A 19342-nucleotide genomic window follows, 5' to 3' on the forward strand; every position below is an offset into this window, starting at 1 on the left:
TATCATACTGAAACTTGCGGGATTTTGCCAAATTTCCACTAACTCGGCACTAGCTATGAGACAGTTGGCGCCGCAAGTTCGTTATATCAAGGTCAACCGCCGCGACATGTTCGTTACATGGAGTTTTGAAATACATTCACTTCAATGGAGGTGGCATTGGGAAATTGAAAAACTTCGTCATATTGTGGAATTCGCTATATGGAAGCTCATTACATAGAGGTTTAACTGTACTCCTCAAGAATATGACAGACAGTTATTTACTGCGCCATACAATCAAAAGACCGTGTGGACAAATAAAGAAAATACAATTCATCCCCTTAGGCTGGCAGAACTTTGCTAGCATTAAAGAGTCCCTCCAGCAAAGTTCTCGCCTTTCAGGGCTTGAATACTGCCGAGCTGCCTTCTCCTCTAACCTTCCAAGCACAAGTGAATAACTGCCAAACCTGCTAACCTGGTGAGACTAAAAATCAATTTTTTTTTATTCTTGCCACAAAAGGGCCACGAAGGAAGGGAGGGAGTCCTACTTTTAGGCAGTGGTGAATGAGTCCCAATGTAAACATGCATGCAAGCAGAAACAGAGGTGTGCGCCCAGATGTCTGCACACCGCTGCCGAGCGTTCTTGCCTCCGCAGCCAACGCAAACCGATCGGCGCCGCATCGCCACCGGCAATATTAGCTCTCAGCACCATTTTAAATTTCAATGCAAAAAATTTACTAACCCCATCAGGCATGCAGTTCCATCCACGATCATTGTGCTGGCCGCAATGGCTCCGAAAAATGAAACACCATGCCAACATCGGACATTGCCCAGTGCAGCTTGGTTACGTCCAAGCGCAATACAGAAGGATCAGATGGTGTGATGTTTGGGCAAAGCCGCGACAACCACCCTTCCAACGTCAAGTGCACTGAGAGGCCACCCTTTACCCAATATAAAAGGCAAAGCCAGTGAAGCTTCTTCTACATCTACTGCGGCTACACCGGCTGTGTGCCGCCTCCGACAAGAAACGACCCCCACAATGCCACCAATGACAATGCATTGCCTTTAATGCTGGCGATTATGACGCGGCTGTAGATTCTGCTGCACCGGTTTTGCAAAAACCGTTCATACGAGGGCACAGGCCATTTATCGGGCAATTCAGGGCAGTGACCATATAATCAGAAAAATCGGTAAAATATAGGAAGTCTCAAGTTCAAATCAGGAGGGTGGCAGGAATGAACTGCTCACAAGTTGCCTCCCAAGCACCAAAGTTCAAATTTTTGCATTTCTGTGCATTCTGCATCAAATAATCTACAACCACAGCCAAAAAAAATGTGGACGTTTAAGCATGGCTTGACTCTAGTGATAGAGCGAAAGCTGTGAGTGTTGTAGCGATAGCCTGTTTAATGCCTGGTTTTCAATCCGCGTTTTTTTTCATAATTTTTATTTAAGTTAGGTTTTGGGGAAAAGGAAGGAACCGTATACTTTTGAGTGGACACCACGGAATTATGGACACCTACACCTAACCAAGTCAAGATCATGTTTTCATATTTTTTCTTGTACAGTCGAACCTCGTTATAACGAACACAGATATAGCGAAATATCGGTTATAGCGAACCAAATACGAAATTTGGTTGGCCACGCTTTATTTTTACGACATTTATTCTTCTATAACGAAACCGAAAACGTCAGGTCCGCCGCGATATCGGTTGTAACGAAGAAATATTTGGTCTACTCGAGGCTCAAAACTCTAAATGTAGCATAAAAGAAGCAAAATAAATACTGAAAGTCAATTCTCAACAGCACTTTTCGTTTTTTTTTTTTAACGTTTGAAAAAGTTGGAAGTTCAGCCGTCTAGCACAAAAATGCGCATTTGGCTGGTCGCGCCACCTATGAACTGAGGGCAAAAACTGCAAGCTCGCGCGACGACAAAAGGCCGAAGGGTGGCGCCACTTGCCCAGCGGTGAAAGCAAGGGCAGCAACACTGGCAACCACGGCAACTGCGAGACGGTGACGGCGGTGGCGAGCCCGCGTGACTCCACCCCACTCTTTCCTCGTGCAGCGGCCGAAATGGCAACGAAGAGGAAGGCGATCTCGCTCGAGACGAAGCTGCAGATATTGAGAGCTGTGGATAGTGGCCGCAAGAAAAAGGATATTGCATCGGAATTCAACGTTCCACCAAGTACGTTGTCCACCATTTTGGCCGCAAGAAAGAAGATTGAGGGCAACACCGAGGACGCCATCAAAGCTGACCGCAAAAGAGTTAGGCCTTGCCTTTACCCGGATGTGGAAGCGGCTTTGTTTTCGTGGTTTAAGGATGTAAGGGCGCGAAACTTGCCGGTCTCAGGATCACTCCTTCAAGCGAAGGCCAATAGCCTGGCCTGCGTACTGGGACATGATGATTTTCGTGCAAGTAGCGGTTGGCTACAACGCTTCAAAGATAGGCACGAGATCGCATGCCACACTTTGTCTGGCGAAGGTTCTGCTGTTGACGCGGAGTCGTGTGATAAGTGGCTGGAGAACTTTCGACCTTTGCTCCAGGAATACGACGAGCGCAATGTATATAACGTGGACGAAACCGGCGTGTTCTTCAAGTTGTTGCCAGAGCGGTCGCTGGCAGTCAAGAATGAAACCTGCCATGGAGGCAAAAAGAATAAAGACCGGGTGACGGTTGTCGTTGCCGTGAACATGGACGGCTCAGACAAAAGACGGCTCACTGTCATCGGCAAGTCTGCACGTCCGAGGTGCCTGAAAGGCGTCCGGAATTTGCAAGTTGAATATGTTTCTAACAAGAAAGCATGGATGACAGCCAAACTTTTCGAAGACTGGCTCAGAGCTTTCGACGAGGACATGGAGAGGCAGCAGAGGAAGGTCCTTTTGCTATTGGACAACTGTTCAGCACACAAAGTCTCTGTCGTGCTGAAGGCAGTTCTCTTGGTGTTTCTGCCACCAAACGCAACTTCAGCTTTGCAGCCGTTGGACAAGGGCATCATCCGTTCGCTCAAGTGCAATTACCGGAAGCGTTTGGTGATGCGGCTGGTCTTCGATATTGATCAACGCAAGTCAACAACCATAAACATCAAGACGACGCTCGAAATGTTGTATGGATCATGGAATGAGGTGACGCAGTCCACAATAAGGAACTGTTTCGCGAATGCCGGTTTTGTTTTGCCTACCGTCGAAGACGAAGTTCAGCCCGAAAACCTGGTAGAGGTGGAACGAACTTGGGATCGACTGGCGCTCCCAGGCATCGCATTTGAAGATTTTGTTTCGGCCGACGAGAACTTGGCCGTGGCGCCGGAGCTGACGGATCAGGAAATTGTGGATCGTGTCGTGTTGCCTGAGGATAACAGCAGCAGCGATAGCGAAAGTGACGAAGGCGAACGGGATGAGCCACCGATAAACAGTGCGGACGCCGCAGACATGGCCAGGAGGCTGAGAGGCTATTTGGAAAAGCTCCCTATGGCCAAAACTGCTGAAATGGAAAAGGCCCTCACGTGCGTGGACGTCGTGGAAAACTTCATTCTGCGGAATGCTGTGAAAAGCCACCAGACGAAGATAACATCATTCTTCAAATAAATGAACGCAGATCTGTTTTGCCAAACGAACTTTGTCATGTTGTATTTCGACTCCCATATTCCGGTCTATTTTGTTTGAAATGCCACAAGGACACAGGTAAGGATTACTTCGTTTATAGTGGGTTCGAAGCCAAGAATAATGCATTTCAGTATATCTTGAATATTCGCGCAAGCCAAATTGTGGCTTTGCAGCCGATATTTATGTCTACTGTTACAACGAATATCGTATATAACGAACTAATTTACGGTTCCGATGCTACTTCGTTATAACGAGGTTCGACTGTATATTGTAAAGCGGTTTATAAGAAAGGAAAGGTGCAGTACCTGTCTTTGACCTTCAAGGTTGTTCGAGATGACATCACACAAGCCAGGGCTGCCTCTGCATTTAAGTTACGTTTTGGGAAAAGGAAGGTGCACTATGCATTTGGGTGAACACCACGAAATCGTGGACACCCACACTTAATTAGGTAAAGGTGATATGAAGAGCAAATTTAGTGTCACACGAAGACCTGCTATACCTAGCATAGTGAAGGTTTAACTTCTACTGTAAACTGGTTATAAGAAAGGAAAGGCACAGCATCTGTCAAGGTCACTTGAAGGTGAAAACCATGCATACCCGACGGCTCGAACTACCTGACACAGTGAAGCTTTCGCTTCAAAAGAAAATGAGGTGAGCGAGCCATAGCTTTTCACGAAAGGTGCCTTACACAACTAGCAACAGCAACAGACATCTAACACACCCTTGAATGGTGGGTATCCATATTTCATAACGCTTGTAAGGTTAAAAAAAATGTCCCAGAACTAGCTAGCATATACCGTGTCAAGTGCATGGTACATACCCTGAACAAAGACAGCTCAGCAGGTGTCTGGGCAGAAAAGTTGAACTTGGCTCGAGCCAAGCCTTCCAAAGCACGCCGGGGCTGCAGGTGCGCACTTTCAGCGGGGATCACCTGAAAAATAACATTTTGAGCTGAGGTTATGCTTTCAGGTCAAAGTTCATTTGAGGAGAAGCAAGAAACTAGTTGAAATTCCACCAAAACATCTGAAGTGATATAACACATATAGCCGCCAGCACACTGATGAGGCACGAATGCTCCCCGAAAACAAAGGCAAGTGCAAATACTGAAGAGTGCACTAGAAGTACAGGCTGTTTCACACTCATAGGGAAACTGAGAGTGTGTGACCACTGCACTTTGTGAAGCACTGCCACCAAATACTGGAGAAAATCGGTCGCAGAGGTGCATCTGCATTAGTCACTGTTGGCTGCTCTTTCCATGCGTGTGTCTGGTTCCATCCATTCTCACCGGCTCACGGTAGTAGCGGTTCTGAAAGCACGGCCGTTACATGCTCCCAGTTTCCGTTTAAGCGTGAAGCCTGCCTTTCCTTTTTTTTCTTTCTGTTTGAGTTGTGGTGGTGCGTCATTCACTGGTCAAGTCATTCGTGCCATTTGTATGTGTGGGAAGGTAATTTTTGTTTTTTTTTTATCTGAATTATCTTATTGCGAAGTTTGTGCAAGAGCTGATGATGATTGTCGCCAGCAAAGGTGCCAAGCAGATAGGGCCAGCGAAGGTGCCAAGCAGATAGGCAAGCAGCTTCTGCTGCAAGAAATCGAGGCAGCGAAAAAGCAAACCGGCCTCTGCAGACAGCTAGCATTGAAAAAAAAAAATTTTTAATGCTTTAATTACAGGAACAGTGGGTCTTTTAATTATGCAATTGCATCCATTATGCAAGTAAATAAAGTACATTTTTTTTACCACACAAGATTCATAGTATCATCTGAAAACCTAAGCAAGGATTTTGATGAATTAAAGTTAGTGTGATCGAAATAACTACACTGAATAAACTAAGATTATTTAAAATTAAATTGTGCCTCTGTTTTCTGAATTTTTTTGAATCGCACGAAAGTCTACTATCAAAAGAACAACAGCACTCGTTAATGTGCCACAAGCTAATCTGCACAGGATCCTCAAAAAGGATAGTCAGGCTCGAACAAGGGATTTCTCCCCATGATGATGAAAGTCTGCTTAGAGCTTGTTCATACAAATTCACCCATCAAACTAGTGCATGTTTCCTGTTTAAATTTATCAACTATTAATACCAGCACAGGGCACAGCAATGGCCAGAAAGTCGACTCTTTCAGGACAGCCCCACAGGCCATCGATCAACATATGATTTGTGGTTTTTCACGCACCGCCAAACTCAAATCGCGGTAGTCTCAAATGTCAACAAAAATGGCATCATGCTTATATTGGAACAGGCTATGAATGCAGCATCAGCCATGTGATTCCGCTGCTTTTACTGCATGTATTTTTGATGACAACTAGTGAAGCAAAGAGTTTGAAAAAGACTTCGCGAGATCTAACTTTGGCTCCGATGATGGTTCAGGCAATGGTTAGCGCGGAACTTCAACTAATGATCCAAGGTAACCATACTTTCAATTTCAGCTCATTCTTTAGCAGTTGTACAAGCAGTGTGTTCTCATTTTATATTCATTCATTAGGGTTTCAACAATCTATGCTAGGGTATCAACAATAAGGAAAGCTTCTTGTTGAAAGACGCAAGTTCTGCAGGGTCACCTTGGGCACTGCTCACCTCAACGTAACTGACAGGAAAGATGCCAACCAGGCCATGGTGCTCTCCCTCGTACCAGTTGGAGTCAATCTTGCGCCGGATGTACACTAGGTCACCCTTGCGCAGATTGATTTCCCTGTCAATACAAAAATGAAGAGTGAGGGGGCAAATGCCACAGGCAGAATCTTCAATGCACAGTGCTTGAATTGCTGCAATACCCACTCCACTTGAATATTAAGCAATAAAACTTAGCGTCATGCCAGTAAAGAACACAGTGAAATAGATGTACTGGGCATGTAGTACTGCCTGCAGTAAACCCACCAGGCTGCCCCTGTTAAGTTCGAATCCCACTACAGTTAGACTGCGATATAACAAGCCAGTAAAATCTGCAGTTTACTTTGTAGAATTGAAATTTGTCAACATCGAACTTTGTCAACTGGCATGCATTTGACAGACCATTCACAAGAAAAGCCTTTAATTGAAGTTAAAGCAATACAGTCGAACCCGGATATATCGAACTCGAAGGGGATCGCGAAATAGCTCGATATATCGACAATTCGATATACAGAAATAGGCTTGGGACGGCACTTACGATGCGAAAAAAGGATACTGTATTTGTTGCGTAATCAACTCACTCGCATAACGAACCCATTGTCCACTTTTGCACTCGAGAATTTGGAAAAAAAAAAGCGTTAAGGCCAGCTCGCTCACATGCAAGCGATTAAGTGATCTCAGCGACAAGCGGCAGAGACAGAGCAAAAAATTTCCAACTTGTTGGAACTGCGTCCCTCAGCCATACCAGCTCAAAACAAGGTTTCTGTGTGGCCGCGGCAGAAATCGCCAGCGTTATCGCTTGCATGTCGCACTCCGTTTGTTTCGGTCGTCTCATCCACAGCTTATTTCTTGGAAGCATGCCAAGATGCTGCACAGCGATAACGCCTCGCAGCGTGTTTATCTTTTGATAGCTCCTGCTACAGCGGGGAGCGAACTTGGCAGACTGCCCGTGATGGCTTGATTGCACAACCCTGGTTCGATTTATCACGCCGCGCTTGGAGCGAGCGTAGCCTACTGCCACAAAATCCTTGGAAAGCGTGATAAAGTAGCTGCAAATGCTGTTTGAAGCGAAAAATGCTAAAAGCCGGTGTCATGATCGCAGCTGACCGCGTGCTTTCGTTGATTCATACATGCAAAGATAAACGGCTTCCGCAAAAAAAAAAAAAAAAAAAAAAAAAAAAAAAAAAAAAAAAAAAAAAAAAACGCCGCTTCGTAACGCCATATCTTATGCTACGCCGCGCGTACAGCACAATCAGCACAACGATAAAAAGAAACGACTTTCGCAAAAAAAAAAAAAAAAAAAAAGAGGTCTGCCGTTTCTTAACTTCCTCAGACGCCATAGACACGTCAGCCGCTGTGCGCAGAGGGTTCACAACAGACGCGGGAGAAAGCGTCCGATGTTCTGTCTGAAAACAGGCTTAGCTGGATTGGCGCATGCGTAGCGCGTGCTACTGCGAACAAAAGCCGAGAAAGAGGAAAGAGAGAGATAGCTCGGCAAAAGAATGGGCACACCCTTGCGCTTCACTCTATCGCGCTTTTCCCCTCTCTTGCCACTGGTTCTCTCAGGTTCATTCACGCACATAGCTTGCAAACGTCACGTGCTGGCGCGTGGGAAACGATAACCGCAGATGCGCGCGCCTTTGGGGAATGGGCGCGGCGCTGCCCTAGCCGAACTGTCCCCTCTCATTCCTTCCACGCGTGGCTTGAAAACGTCACGCGGCAAACAGCCGAGGATGATGCGATCGTCTTTGGGGAAGGCACACTTTCCAGTGCGTGGTGCGGAGTTCGATATATCGAACGACCGGTGAAATTGAGTTTGATATATGACGCGGCTTTCCTATACTTTTGCATGGGATTTTCAAGGGGATATTCCGTGAGTTCGATATAACCAAAATTCGATATATCCGGGTTCGACTAGACATCAAATTTCAGTGGCACTTTTCTTTTTGTTAGTAATGCATAAGCCATTCCTGTATATCGATCTGCACGCAGCTTTTGCCTATGACAGCTAAATAAATTATAACTGAATTTTCTTTTTTCATCAGTTTCGTTTTCAGCAGCTGAGAGATGGCTGTGATGTCAGAATCAAGTCTTGATACGTGGCATGAAGAAACAGCAATAGCTGATTCTTCACTTGTAGTGATTCCTGTTCTTGAGGCATGCTGGCTTTACCATTGTAGTGAATTCAAACGACACAGTAATGATTACGTCGCTGTATTTTCATCCCTCACACGACCTAGATTTGACTTTGACGTCACAGCCATCGCTCGGAAATGAAATTCGATTATAAATTATTCAGCAGTCATAGCTGAATGTGACATGGTGATCCATGTAGAGGCTGCATGCAGGGTGGGTACAGCACGTCTGTGAATCTGGTTTTAACAGAATTGTAAAAATATCCGCAACTTTTCATTACATCCAGCCTTTTGCTATACACAGTTTTCGTGTGAAGACTTGAAATGACATTGCAGAACAGAAACCAAGAATTTAATAATGTAAGGAAGAAGCCACCTTAAAAGTGTTTATAGTAAATCCCCACTACTCGAAGTTATAGCAGCAGTGAAGCGTTTCGCAGTCACGCTGTGGATGTGGCACGACTGTGCCAGCAGTCTCTGCCTGTGCCGCGGCTGGTACAGCGCATCTTCGAGAGGGGCGGGGAGGAGGGGTTGCCGGAGGAACCATCACCAGGCTAGAGGAAAGCGAGAGTGTGGGCGCCGGGCGAGGAGGTGCCTGCATCTTCATATATGTTCCCTCTTGTCTGCCACTGTTGTCCCAGCAAACCAACACAGCTATCGGCGCCAGAATCTCGCGAGCAGCCGTGTGGCCACGATCGGCGCACACAGCTCATCCCGTGTATTTTTTCTTTGTCCTGTTATTTTTTGCTGCTTTCAGCAATAGTTACTGGAGTGCCACATTACAAAGGTGAAAGCAGTAGTCTGCTGCGTTTGCTACGTACATATCGAACTCAGATGTATCGAATTATTGGTTATACTCAACTCTCAGAAAATCCCCTTGAAAATCCCATGCAAAAGTATAAGAGCGGTGTTTGCCTATATTAAACTCCCGCTCAGTGGAACATTCGATATATTGAACCAATGTTAGTAGACTAGGTTAGTTTTCAAACTGCGGTGTAATGCGCGGGACAGCACCACGCGCGCGAGTCGGTGGCGCTGCAGTCGCAGCAGGCTTTAACTGCTGGAAGCCAAGGAGGCTCCCAGCGACAAAAACGCAGTCAACGAAGTCCTGTAGTCATCGTGACCGCGACGTTCTGTCCAGAATTGAAGTTATCGATTTTGTGCGAAGATTTTGTGGTTTTTGCGGAATAGTATACGCACAGTGGAGCCATGCCGACATGCTGCGGGATCAGCTGCACGAGTGGTTATCGAACAGACAAAAGCAGAGCTCAGATCAGCAGTTCATTTTCGCCCTAAGCTCTTCTCGCCGCATCGAATAAGGCTAATCCACGTGCAGACAAGAACATTTCAGCCAAGTCGAGCAATCGACACTTCCATGATGACATCCAGAAAAACCTACGTTCATGTCATCGAAGGCAAAGCTAGAAATTCCCTGAGCAAAGTGGAGCTTTGCCAAAAATGCCGTCCCGAAAGTTTTTTGTAATGTGTCGGGGTATTTATCCAAGCCACCAGCAGGAAGTCGCAGGGAAAGATGAGAAAACGCTAGAGGATCACTCAAAGCCCATGGAGAAAATTGCGGTTACCGCGTGGACTTACCCTCAAGATCAGCCGTGCATTTCGGAGCCTCAAAGCGTTGATTTGTCAAGCATCGATATAATTGTAATAAAATAAAGGGAGCGCCGACTATTACCCTGCAGTCTTGCACGCTTAAATGTGTGAAAAAGAAAAAACGAACCCAGAAGTAAGAGTTGAAATGCTTACGTCGCTCATTGCCGCTTTTTTTTTTTTTTTGCTGTCATCCTTTCTTTTTGCTCTAGTTTAGGTTGTAAGATCTATCAATTCATCCGGAATTTTACTGGTGTATCGTTCGAAATCTGTATGTGTACATAATAAAGATTTTGTAAAAAATTTCCAGTAAGCTAGAATAACTCATAATTCTCTTTCACTAGCATGGTAGGCGGCTGTGAACTTGCCCGAATAATTGTAAAGATACTCTGAGCACTAACTAATGCGCTGGCCCTGTAGTGTCGTCGAGCTGTTAGCCCCGAAATCGCAGGTTTAATTCCTGGCCGCATTTCAGGGAGGCGAAATGTGAAGGTGGCAGGTTGGGCGAGTTGGTTGTTCATGATGAAGACTGTAGCGCTTGGAAACAATTGGACAACAGGAAGAAACGTATGTGTTGTCTTCTTCGTGTTGTCCGTGTTTCCGAGCCCTACAGTCTTCATCACGAAATGTGAAGGAGCACTTTTGCTGTGCCTAAGAGGAAAACGCCTAAATATTCGCGGTATAAGCGAGAGGCGAATAAAATTAGCATGAAATCTGTGTTTATTGTCCACTCTTCAACAGCCACAAGCTTGACCTTTTTTCCACAAAAGGAGATAAGGATCGTAGCTGATAGTCTATGAGATGAAGCTGAAAATAATTGGCTGCCGTGCAGGGAAACCATTCCTTCGCCTTGGAGATGTGCGAAGCTCTTGGAGCCTGCTACCACGCCACCGCCATCTGGCGACGGAGCTGAAACGTGTGCTATTTCCTATGCACGGCTCCTATGGGGAGGTTGAAAACTAACCTAGTCTAGTAACATTGTATCGAACTGCGCGCCATTCCCCTGAAAGGGGCACTTCTCCTAATGGTGCCACATGGTCATTTTCACCTGCAGAGCTGGGTCAGCTGTGTAACTTTGGCCGCCTGCTGGCAGTGTTAACAATGAAAACCCACAGAACAAGGTGATCATCAGAGTCTCTTACGGTCAGCAATGTTTTTTACCTAAGCACCATAGCAGCTTTGATGTCAACACTTACCCCAAATGCCCTTGTGCCATGCGGCGCAAGACGCGAGCCCCGACACCTTGATCTGTCCTTATGAAACAACGAGAGCGCGCGCTCACTCCCTAGGAGAGGCATGTAGAGGCGCGGTTCGCTTTTCAATGCCTGGCGAGTGAAGCGACGCTCAACGCACACGTGCACCTCGCAACAAGCGAGCTGCTAGTATGCCGTTGGGACATGCATTAACATAGGCAGCACGCTGTTGAAGAGGGCACACTGTATGAACGTTTCTGGATTACAGAGGAGCCCATGTGTTAGTATACAGTATACCGTATTTACTCGCATAATGCTTGCGCCCCCAACATTGGGCGACAAAATTTAAATTTTTTTCCTCGCATAATCATTGCACCACCAATATTACCACTGGGAGAGTCGTCTGCTAGTAGTAACAAGCGCCATCTTTGGACCGCTACTGAACCTAGCTGGCCTCGTGTGCACGCGCTACCAGGCGGTGATAGCGTGCTCGGTAGATCATCATCATCATCATAGGTAATGCTCGTTTTTCCTCTTTTTTTTTTTTTCTTCCATGTACAGTGTATTCTATGATGTTTGTAGTCGTCGCCATTTTGCGAGGTGCCTCCCCGTCTCGTTGTCATTGTTCCTTCGTTCCGTCCGTGTTACTTGCTTGTTCCACCGTCTACCGTCTTCTTGGTGCCACATCGCGATGCGGCGGTATCTGCTTTAAGCTGAAAGCTTTCGAGTACGTGCTACAGCATAGTAACCATGCTGCCAGCAAGCACTTCGGTGTCAACGAGTTCGGCGTAGTGTGTTAGAGGAGACAGCGATTGCAGTGTCGACACGGACTCGGATCAAGTCTCTGATCAAGAGTAGAACTGTATGGTCGGCTGTGAGCATTATACCACGAAATGGGGGGAGTGATTTTGAGGATGCGTGCGGCAAATATAGTGCTTTAGCAATTTGTGCTTTTGGCAACCCTGTATTTTTATAATAAGGGTAAGTTCTGCTTGAAAGTAATGTTTTGGTTTATTTACAATAGCTGGCCTAAGAATCCCGATTCACACCTATTTAAATTTGCTTTTAGCGCTTCAAAACATTTGCTCAAAACTTTTCCCCGCATAACTATTGCACCCCCAAACTTAACATAAATTTTCTGTGAAAACAAAGTGCAAGCATTATGCGAGTAAATACGGTAGTATATCGTGTATGTTAGTATATACTATACTGAACTATTTAGTGATGCTCTTCGAGTTTGATATATCTTGGATCGGCTGTAGAGTCGGTCATGGCCAAATAGATGCGCCGTGAGCGCTGAAATACGGCACATTGCATGCGCTGTTGTCATTCATTATGATTGTAGACGTTCCTCATAACTTTACTTTATGCTTCATCGTCACGGAACTTGCGGGGTTTCAGAATCTCTTCAGTAAATCGGCACTAGGTAACAGATAGCGCCGCGAATTCGTTATATGGAGGGTAACCGCTGCTACATGTTCGCTACATTTTCAAATACAAAAACTTCAGTGTGGAATTGGAAAGTCTGTAATATCGAGGAATATGCTATATGAACGTTCATTACACAGAGGTTTAACTTGGCTGTTGTTACACCATCACTGTCGCCCTTCTCAACTATGAGTCCCCATTATCATACGGAGCGTTCGGCTGTGGCTGTGGTGGCGCAGGACTGCGCTGGCTTTCCCGATGTCGACGACAGAGAGAACAATGCTCGCCATCCCACCAAATGAACTGAAACCGGGCCCACACTACAAGCTGTCACTTTCTGCTGCAAGCGCGATGCTGCGCATCTTTGTTTGTGTGCGTGCAGCATCTGAGTGGGAAGTGTGGCTGTCAGGTAGATGTATGTAGGCCGACTGTCCCAGTCCTTTTACCAGGCTCTATGGGAATAAACAAACACTATAACTGCAGCGTGACTCCGTTGGAGCATAGGCACAGCGCCGCATTTGGTGGCAGTTTTGGGCAAGATTGTGACATTTCGTGAAAGCTGCATCTCATCTTGCATCTACTAGGTGGCGCAGAGACTGGGTTCACAAACCTCTCCTGTATTGTCCCAGATGGCACAGGAGGTGGCACACTCCAACACTCACATTTACATTGGTCATGTTCTCTATATCTGCTTTGCTTGAGTGGTGTCCAACATGAGAAGAACACAAACACATGAAAAATGAAGCACAGCACTGACTGTTGGTACAGTGCAGTCCACTTATAACGATATCAGATATAGCGATATATTGCTTATAACGATCAAATTCTTGAAATTTATCATTTCTCTCATTGCCCCTATGTAAAAATAAACCAGTTATAATAATCGATTTTCAGCGGTACATCGAATACAACGATAGCTTTATCGCCGCCCGGTAGGTGTTTACCACGAAAATTTGATTGAATATTCAGTAAAAGATAAAATATTAAGAAGACAATTACATGAAAACTCGACATATGCGGCAAAAACGAAAGGAAATGAGCACTATCATAATCGCAATCGCAGCCGCGCAAAGGGTGCTGCTGCGGCGGTATCATCATCGCCATTACCGATTCTGCATCTGTGGAAGATGGCAGCGACCACATTAGCGGACGGCGCGATAGCTCACGAGATGAAACGGCAGATTCATTGGGACGTTTGTCAGGGTTTCAAGGTTGGAAGCCTCGCAAAAAAATATAGACATTCGCACTCTATGATTTTAACGATCATCAAGGCTGGGAATGTCCTTCAGTTCATCCAGTCGCTAATCGGTTTCGTTCACGCAAAAACGACTGCCGCCAGCGTACACGCTACTGGAAGCGATGCTCACAGCGATTGTCAAGCTTCAGCTGCTGCTCAAGCGAGAGTGAATTTCTGACTTCTTTAAGTAAGCTTAAGTTATTGTATGGCTATTGAGGTATATTGTAATGTGTTTAGTGCTCCTTACGATGATTAGCGTTGTTCAAATTTACTCATCGTAAGTAGGCATGCCTACATGCATGGCAAAATACGTGGGCGTGCTTTCTTTTTTTTCGCCGGTCCAGATATAACGGTAACCAGTTATAATGATTGGATTTCCAGGTTTTCTCAATATCATTATAAGTGGACTGCACTGCGCAGTTTGAGTGGTGTCAGTGTTTATTCTCATGCTGATGCCACTTAAGCTATGTACCAACCAGCTTGTGTCAGTGTTTATTCTCATGCTGATGCCACTCAAGCTATGTACCAACCAGCTTAGATAAAACCAGTCTTTCATGTATCTTCCGGGAGGAAGTTGCTAAATTGGGTGTCCCATGTAGCCGCACCTTGGAACACCAGAGTTCGAGCCCCGTCCCTCTCATGGTTGGTTCCACTATGCCCTGCAACACCTAACCACAATGTTACCGATACCGCAATCCTGATGAGTGGCATACCAAGGTCAATGTACAACTGGTCGCGCAACTTGGAAGAAAACGCGTGCAGCTGCCTACTGCCAGAGGCATCAACTCGATGATGAGGGCTCCTCCGAACTGTGAGGCAAATTACTAGTGCACAGAAAATAAGATCTGCCAGAACTCCACAGAACTAGAAAGTAAACATAATATTCGCGCTCAGGATTGAATGCAGTTTTTGTTTCTTGCGTAAGAAAAAACGTGTCACATTTTTAATAATATTTTAACTTGTTTCTAACGGCCTCTCTCGGACACTTATTATCCGCTGCGTAGTTGCCCAAAGCTCAGGTTTAGACCAAAGCTTTTTTCATCCGCGGAATGGGTGCGTCCTCGGCCCCGGTTCAACGTTCATCGTTGCGTGCTGCATACAGAGTGGGTTATCTGTAACAAACAGTCAGTATTTCATTCTGCTGGTTTTGGTAGAGCTTTACAGCAAGGCGAAGACTGTCTGTGCTCGATGAGAAACTGATTGCCGCTGCATGTGTACATTTCCGGACGATGGGACAATGCTGCGTCACAGCTCGGCGGCTCGGCTCGGCCTCCCAGGCACGTCGCAAAAGTGGTGGCTTGTTTTACGGATACACGTCTGCATGAGCGGCGTATCGCTGAACGTTTTAATTGAGCGGTAAAGGTGAGATTTTATTGCCCCCAAGACGCGTGTAGCATTGCTCGAAGCCTTCCGTTCCGCTCCGCTTGCTGCGTGTTTTGCTTACTGCGTCGTATTACCGCACCAACGTTCGCTGAACGTGCTTTAGCTGTTATTACAGTGATGTTCCTATTGTCAATGGGATCTTTCTCATGAATATGTTAAATGCTTAAGTTGTAAATTTGTAACCTCACATTGGCTCCTCTCAATGGCAAATGAAGCGCGAGTAAAATATGGGAATCATGAACAGGGCGAGATTTATTGGAGTGAAGCTATATCGTAGATATTTTCACTTCTCAGACGCATTAACTTCTAAATACTAGCAATCCCAATTTGAATTGCTTACCTAAGCTCTTACAGGTTGGCGTTCTAGTGCTAGCGTTAGTTATTCCGTTCGTTTGTTTTTGTTGTTCTTTGACGCTGATATGTACTTTGTTTGTTAGCAAGATCTTTTACCCTTTTATAATCTCACCGCGTCTCGTTTGGAGACCTACGCTCAGGTCATTTTGTTATCACGAGGATTTCATGAAGACCGTGACGAATGAGCGGTGGTCGCTCTCCTACACTTAAAGATTTCATTGCCGTGAAGCGTCTATGTAAGTAATCGTGAATTAATAAAGCCTGGCTTTCTGTGCAGCACAGCTTCACTCATTTATGCCTTTAGTGAAATGCCTCAAGCCATGTGGTTCTATCCATGTGCTTGCCGAATTCACTTGAAGGTCTTTGTTCCCAAACGTGCCCGAAGAAATATGCCCCAGAATGCGTTTACATGACGCGCGACGAAAGACTAGGCTAACGACGACGGAGGCAGAACGATGCTATGATAAGGTGGTTAAAGATGCCGTAACATTTCAGTTAACGTAAAACTTGACAGTAGAAATCCATGTCAAGTAAAGTTGGCTGAACAGTTACGGTGTCCATTTTTCTGCCTTATCCGAGCATCGTTCTGCCTCCGTCGTTGTTGGCCTTGTTTTTCGTTCATAAGTCAAAAGACAAATTCCCCGCCAAAAGCACGTCACTGTGACGTCACAAGTAACGTCACGTGTTTGTTGCGCCTCGCAGTTCGCAGGGGGCGTTGGGAAACTAAAGCCTCGCTCAGAGTCGACACGCAGGCTTCTATGGGAGTTACGCTACCATTTGTTCTTCTACCATGGGCATACCCCTGACGATCGCCCAATCTGTTTCACGTGCTCGGGTGTAGGCCTCATCTCTCGCCACTGCTGCAGCTGCTGGTCCTCACCACCTCGACCTTTCCCCTAAGTTGATCACTATTCTGACCATGGCCCCCGTCGTTTCTCATCTCGTTATGAGCTGCCCCGCACCGAGACCGCTCTACCTCCTCCTGGGTCTAGCCACTCTCCCTCCCCGTCAGCCCGCCGTTCCCACTCACCTCTTCCTGGCCATAGTTTCTCACAGTCATCCGCCGGCTGCTTCATGGGAAACTAGCTAATGCAGCTTCCGGAGGTGACGCTGCATTGATACCCCAACCTGGAAGTCCTCCACTGCCCATTGCTTCGCCATGTAATCTCCTCTCCCACTTTGTGGATGGTGTTCCTGTCTCTGCCCTCATTGACACTTGCATCCAAGTCTCAGTTATAAGCTCATCTTTTTGTCACCACCTCAAAAAAGTGCAGACCCCCGCCGCTTTGACCACCGTGACCGACGATTAAAAAAAAAAGCCAACAAATAATGTTACTTTCCTCTTCCAACATTTGCATCCGACAATAAAGCCAAGAGTTGCTGCACTCATAATCAGTTCCCCTCATAAAATATCATAGGATTGCAACGGATTATGCCTCCTGGAATATGAAGTATTTAAGATATCAATGAAAGACAACCAAAGAAACAGCAACTTACTTGGGTGACTGAGCAAAAAAGTTGTAGAGCACCTTGGCAAGTGTTTTCGGTTCGGATGGTCGATAAGTTCGACTCACGGTCGGCTCGAAAGAGTTCTCGTACCGGTCGAGTGGGATAGGAGACTTCTGTGATGGCCTGTGATAGATAGAGAGAGAGAGAGAGCCAGAGTTAAAATTCCTTCAGTTATGCCTTTTTACAAACAAAAGCAACGGTAAAATTGCAAACATGCTTTCTAAAGAAACTGCTGCAAATACACATTTCTTGAAACAATGCTGCTCAGTCACGTCACAACTTCGAGATTTAATTGCAGGAGGGCCTTTCCATGGCAAACCCTCTGGACCGCATGATGTCACTCAATATGGAAGGTTAGCGACCGCTGCTATGCACTGAAGTGCCTCCTGAGCTGCAGGCGAGCTGGCAAACTGAGAATTGAAACAGTGTTGTCAACGCAGAAGTATGCTTTGCCAGTTTAGAGCTGCTACTCTGTTTGTACAAATATTGAAATTTATTTTCGTGTGCCTTGATTTCAAAATAACGGACAATTCCACATTATGGGCCTACTGAATTCTATCATGCAACGATGACTTGACTTGGCACACTGTGAGCATATACTACAGTGCTTCTTTATGATGCACTTACCAACCAGAAGGTTATGGAGGTCTTCTCTAGAGACTTTATTAAGTCTGCATCTCTCATTTGGTACAAATTTAGAAAACAAAGCAGTGAGACACTGAAAACTACAACTTTCAACATTTATACAGAAAACGTCTTTGAAATAGCGATCGCTTGAGCCACACTTCAAATTTGCGTTAACTGTGGCTGAGGCTATGCAGCTATCTAAAGTAACATGAACTTGTTTATTTTAAACTGACGCTTAAAGCCTATTAACACTGTTCATAATTTAACAAGTTAAAACTAAATTTCCACTGATTCAAATGTACAGGTGTATGCAACAATTAATTTATGACAAGCTCTGCAGCTCACTTGCACTATCCAACAAAGCACAACAGCTCAGCAGCCGACCTCTAGCCCAACTCCGAGTGGCCGCGTCCCACTAGTCATGACAACTGACCATGTTGTTATCAATGTGCCATTGGTGTCATATGCGTATGCTGCTTGCATTATTGCCCGCAAACATCTGCTGTCAATGCTCACCGCAAGCTGCGTTCTTGCGGCCCCATACACACCGTGCATAACATTCCATCGCCACCATACCATCTGTCACTGCGCTCCCTTTCCTGAGTGCCTGTCCCACTGGGCAACTGCTTTAAAGTGTAATCCACTTATAACAGTACCAAAAGATATAACTACATATCGCCTATAAATATCAAATTCATAGGATCTATCAATTTCTTCATTGCACCTATGTAAGAATAAACCACATGTGCTTAAGCTATTTTATGGCTATGTATTTATATATCTTGCAATAAAGTGCTCAGTGTTCTTTATGGGGGCTCGCATTGTTCAACAGATTCACTCATTGCTGGTAAGTAGGTAAGCCTAGATGCATGGAAAATTATGTGGGTGTGTTCTTTATTTTTTAATTTTTTTGCCAGTCCAGATACAGTGATAATCAGCTATAACAATCGAACTTTCTGGTTTTTCCAATACCATTATAAGTGGACTGCACTGTATTTAGGCAGCCATAGGAAAGGGCACATCAGTGGCACTGACCTGTAGCCAGCCCGCATCGGAGGCCCCTACAGATCCACCACTCGCTCTCAGTGCTGTGTGGAATATTTCTGCGAAAAAGCCTAGCCTCCACTGATGCACCTCCAACATGGCTGTCTGCAGTGCACCAGACTGTTGTTCTAATCAAGTTCTCATTAATTTCAACTCTCCTTAACAAATTTTAAGCCTCTTCCAGTTTGCCTTATTGATATACTGCACATACATGAAACGGGTAGTGTGATCAAATATTCCTTGGAACCTGCACACGATTAAAACACTTATGCCACTGAAATCCACGAGTTTGAAGTGGTTTGTTAACTACTGTAATCCACCGCCTCAAGAAACATCTGTTCTTCCAGGACAACCTAGCACACAGTGCGTGATGCTCTGAACTGAGGCGAGCAATAATGATGATGGGTCTATACTGATGAAAGAGGTTATAGTTCGCGCACTGCGCTCACACTACTAACACTGAGGCATGGATTATGTGAAGCTTACGGTTGGACACAGAACTCCCGTGTCCTCTCCTCACATACAAGAGCACAGCTGTACCTTACTTCACAGGGCCCACTAGCATATGTTCCCCGAGGTGACACATCCAACTCCACTTTAACATTAACCAGTGATCAAAGCCACAGGCTAGTGGTATACAAGTGGAGA

At 45.6% G+C, this 19342-nt stretch overlaps 1 protein-coding gene across 7 annotated transcripts in view; it reads right to left on the bottom strand.

Annotated features, from left to right (window-relative positions):
- The window catches only part of LOC146184673 (uncharacterized), a 233890-nt gene that overhangs the window by 23486 nt on the left and 191062 nt on the right, over window positions 1-19342 (bottom strand). For all 7 annotated transcript variants that reach the window (XM_084609450.1, XM_084609448.1, XM_084609449.1 and 4 more), the window contains 3 exons: window positions 17012-17146; window positions 6147-6261; window positions 4394-4504 (listed from right to left, as the gene is read on the bottom strand). In XM_084609450.1, coding sequence (XP_084465576.1) covers window positions 4394-4504; window positions 6147-6261; window positions 17012-17146 — 361 coding nt within the window. The remainder of the gene's footprint in view (window positions 1-4393; window positions 4505-6146; window positions 6262-17011; window positions 17147-19342) is intronic.

Source organism: Amblyomma maculatum, chromosome 7 (genome assembly GCF_055883805.1).
Source record: "Amblyomma maculatum isolate TAMU_Amacu chromosome 7, ASM5588380v1, whole genome shotgun sequence".
NCBI classification, from domain to species: domain Eukaryota; kingdom Metazoa; phylum Arthropoda; class Arachnida; order Ixodida; family Ixodidae; genus Amblyomma; species Amblyomma maculatum.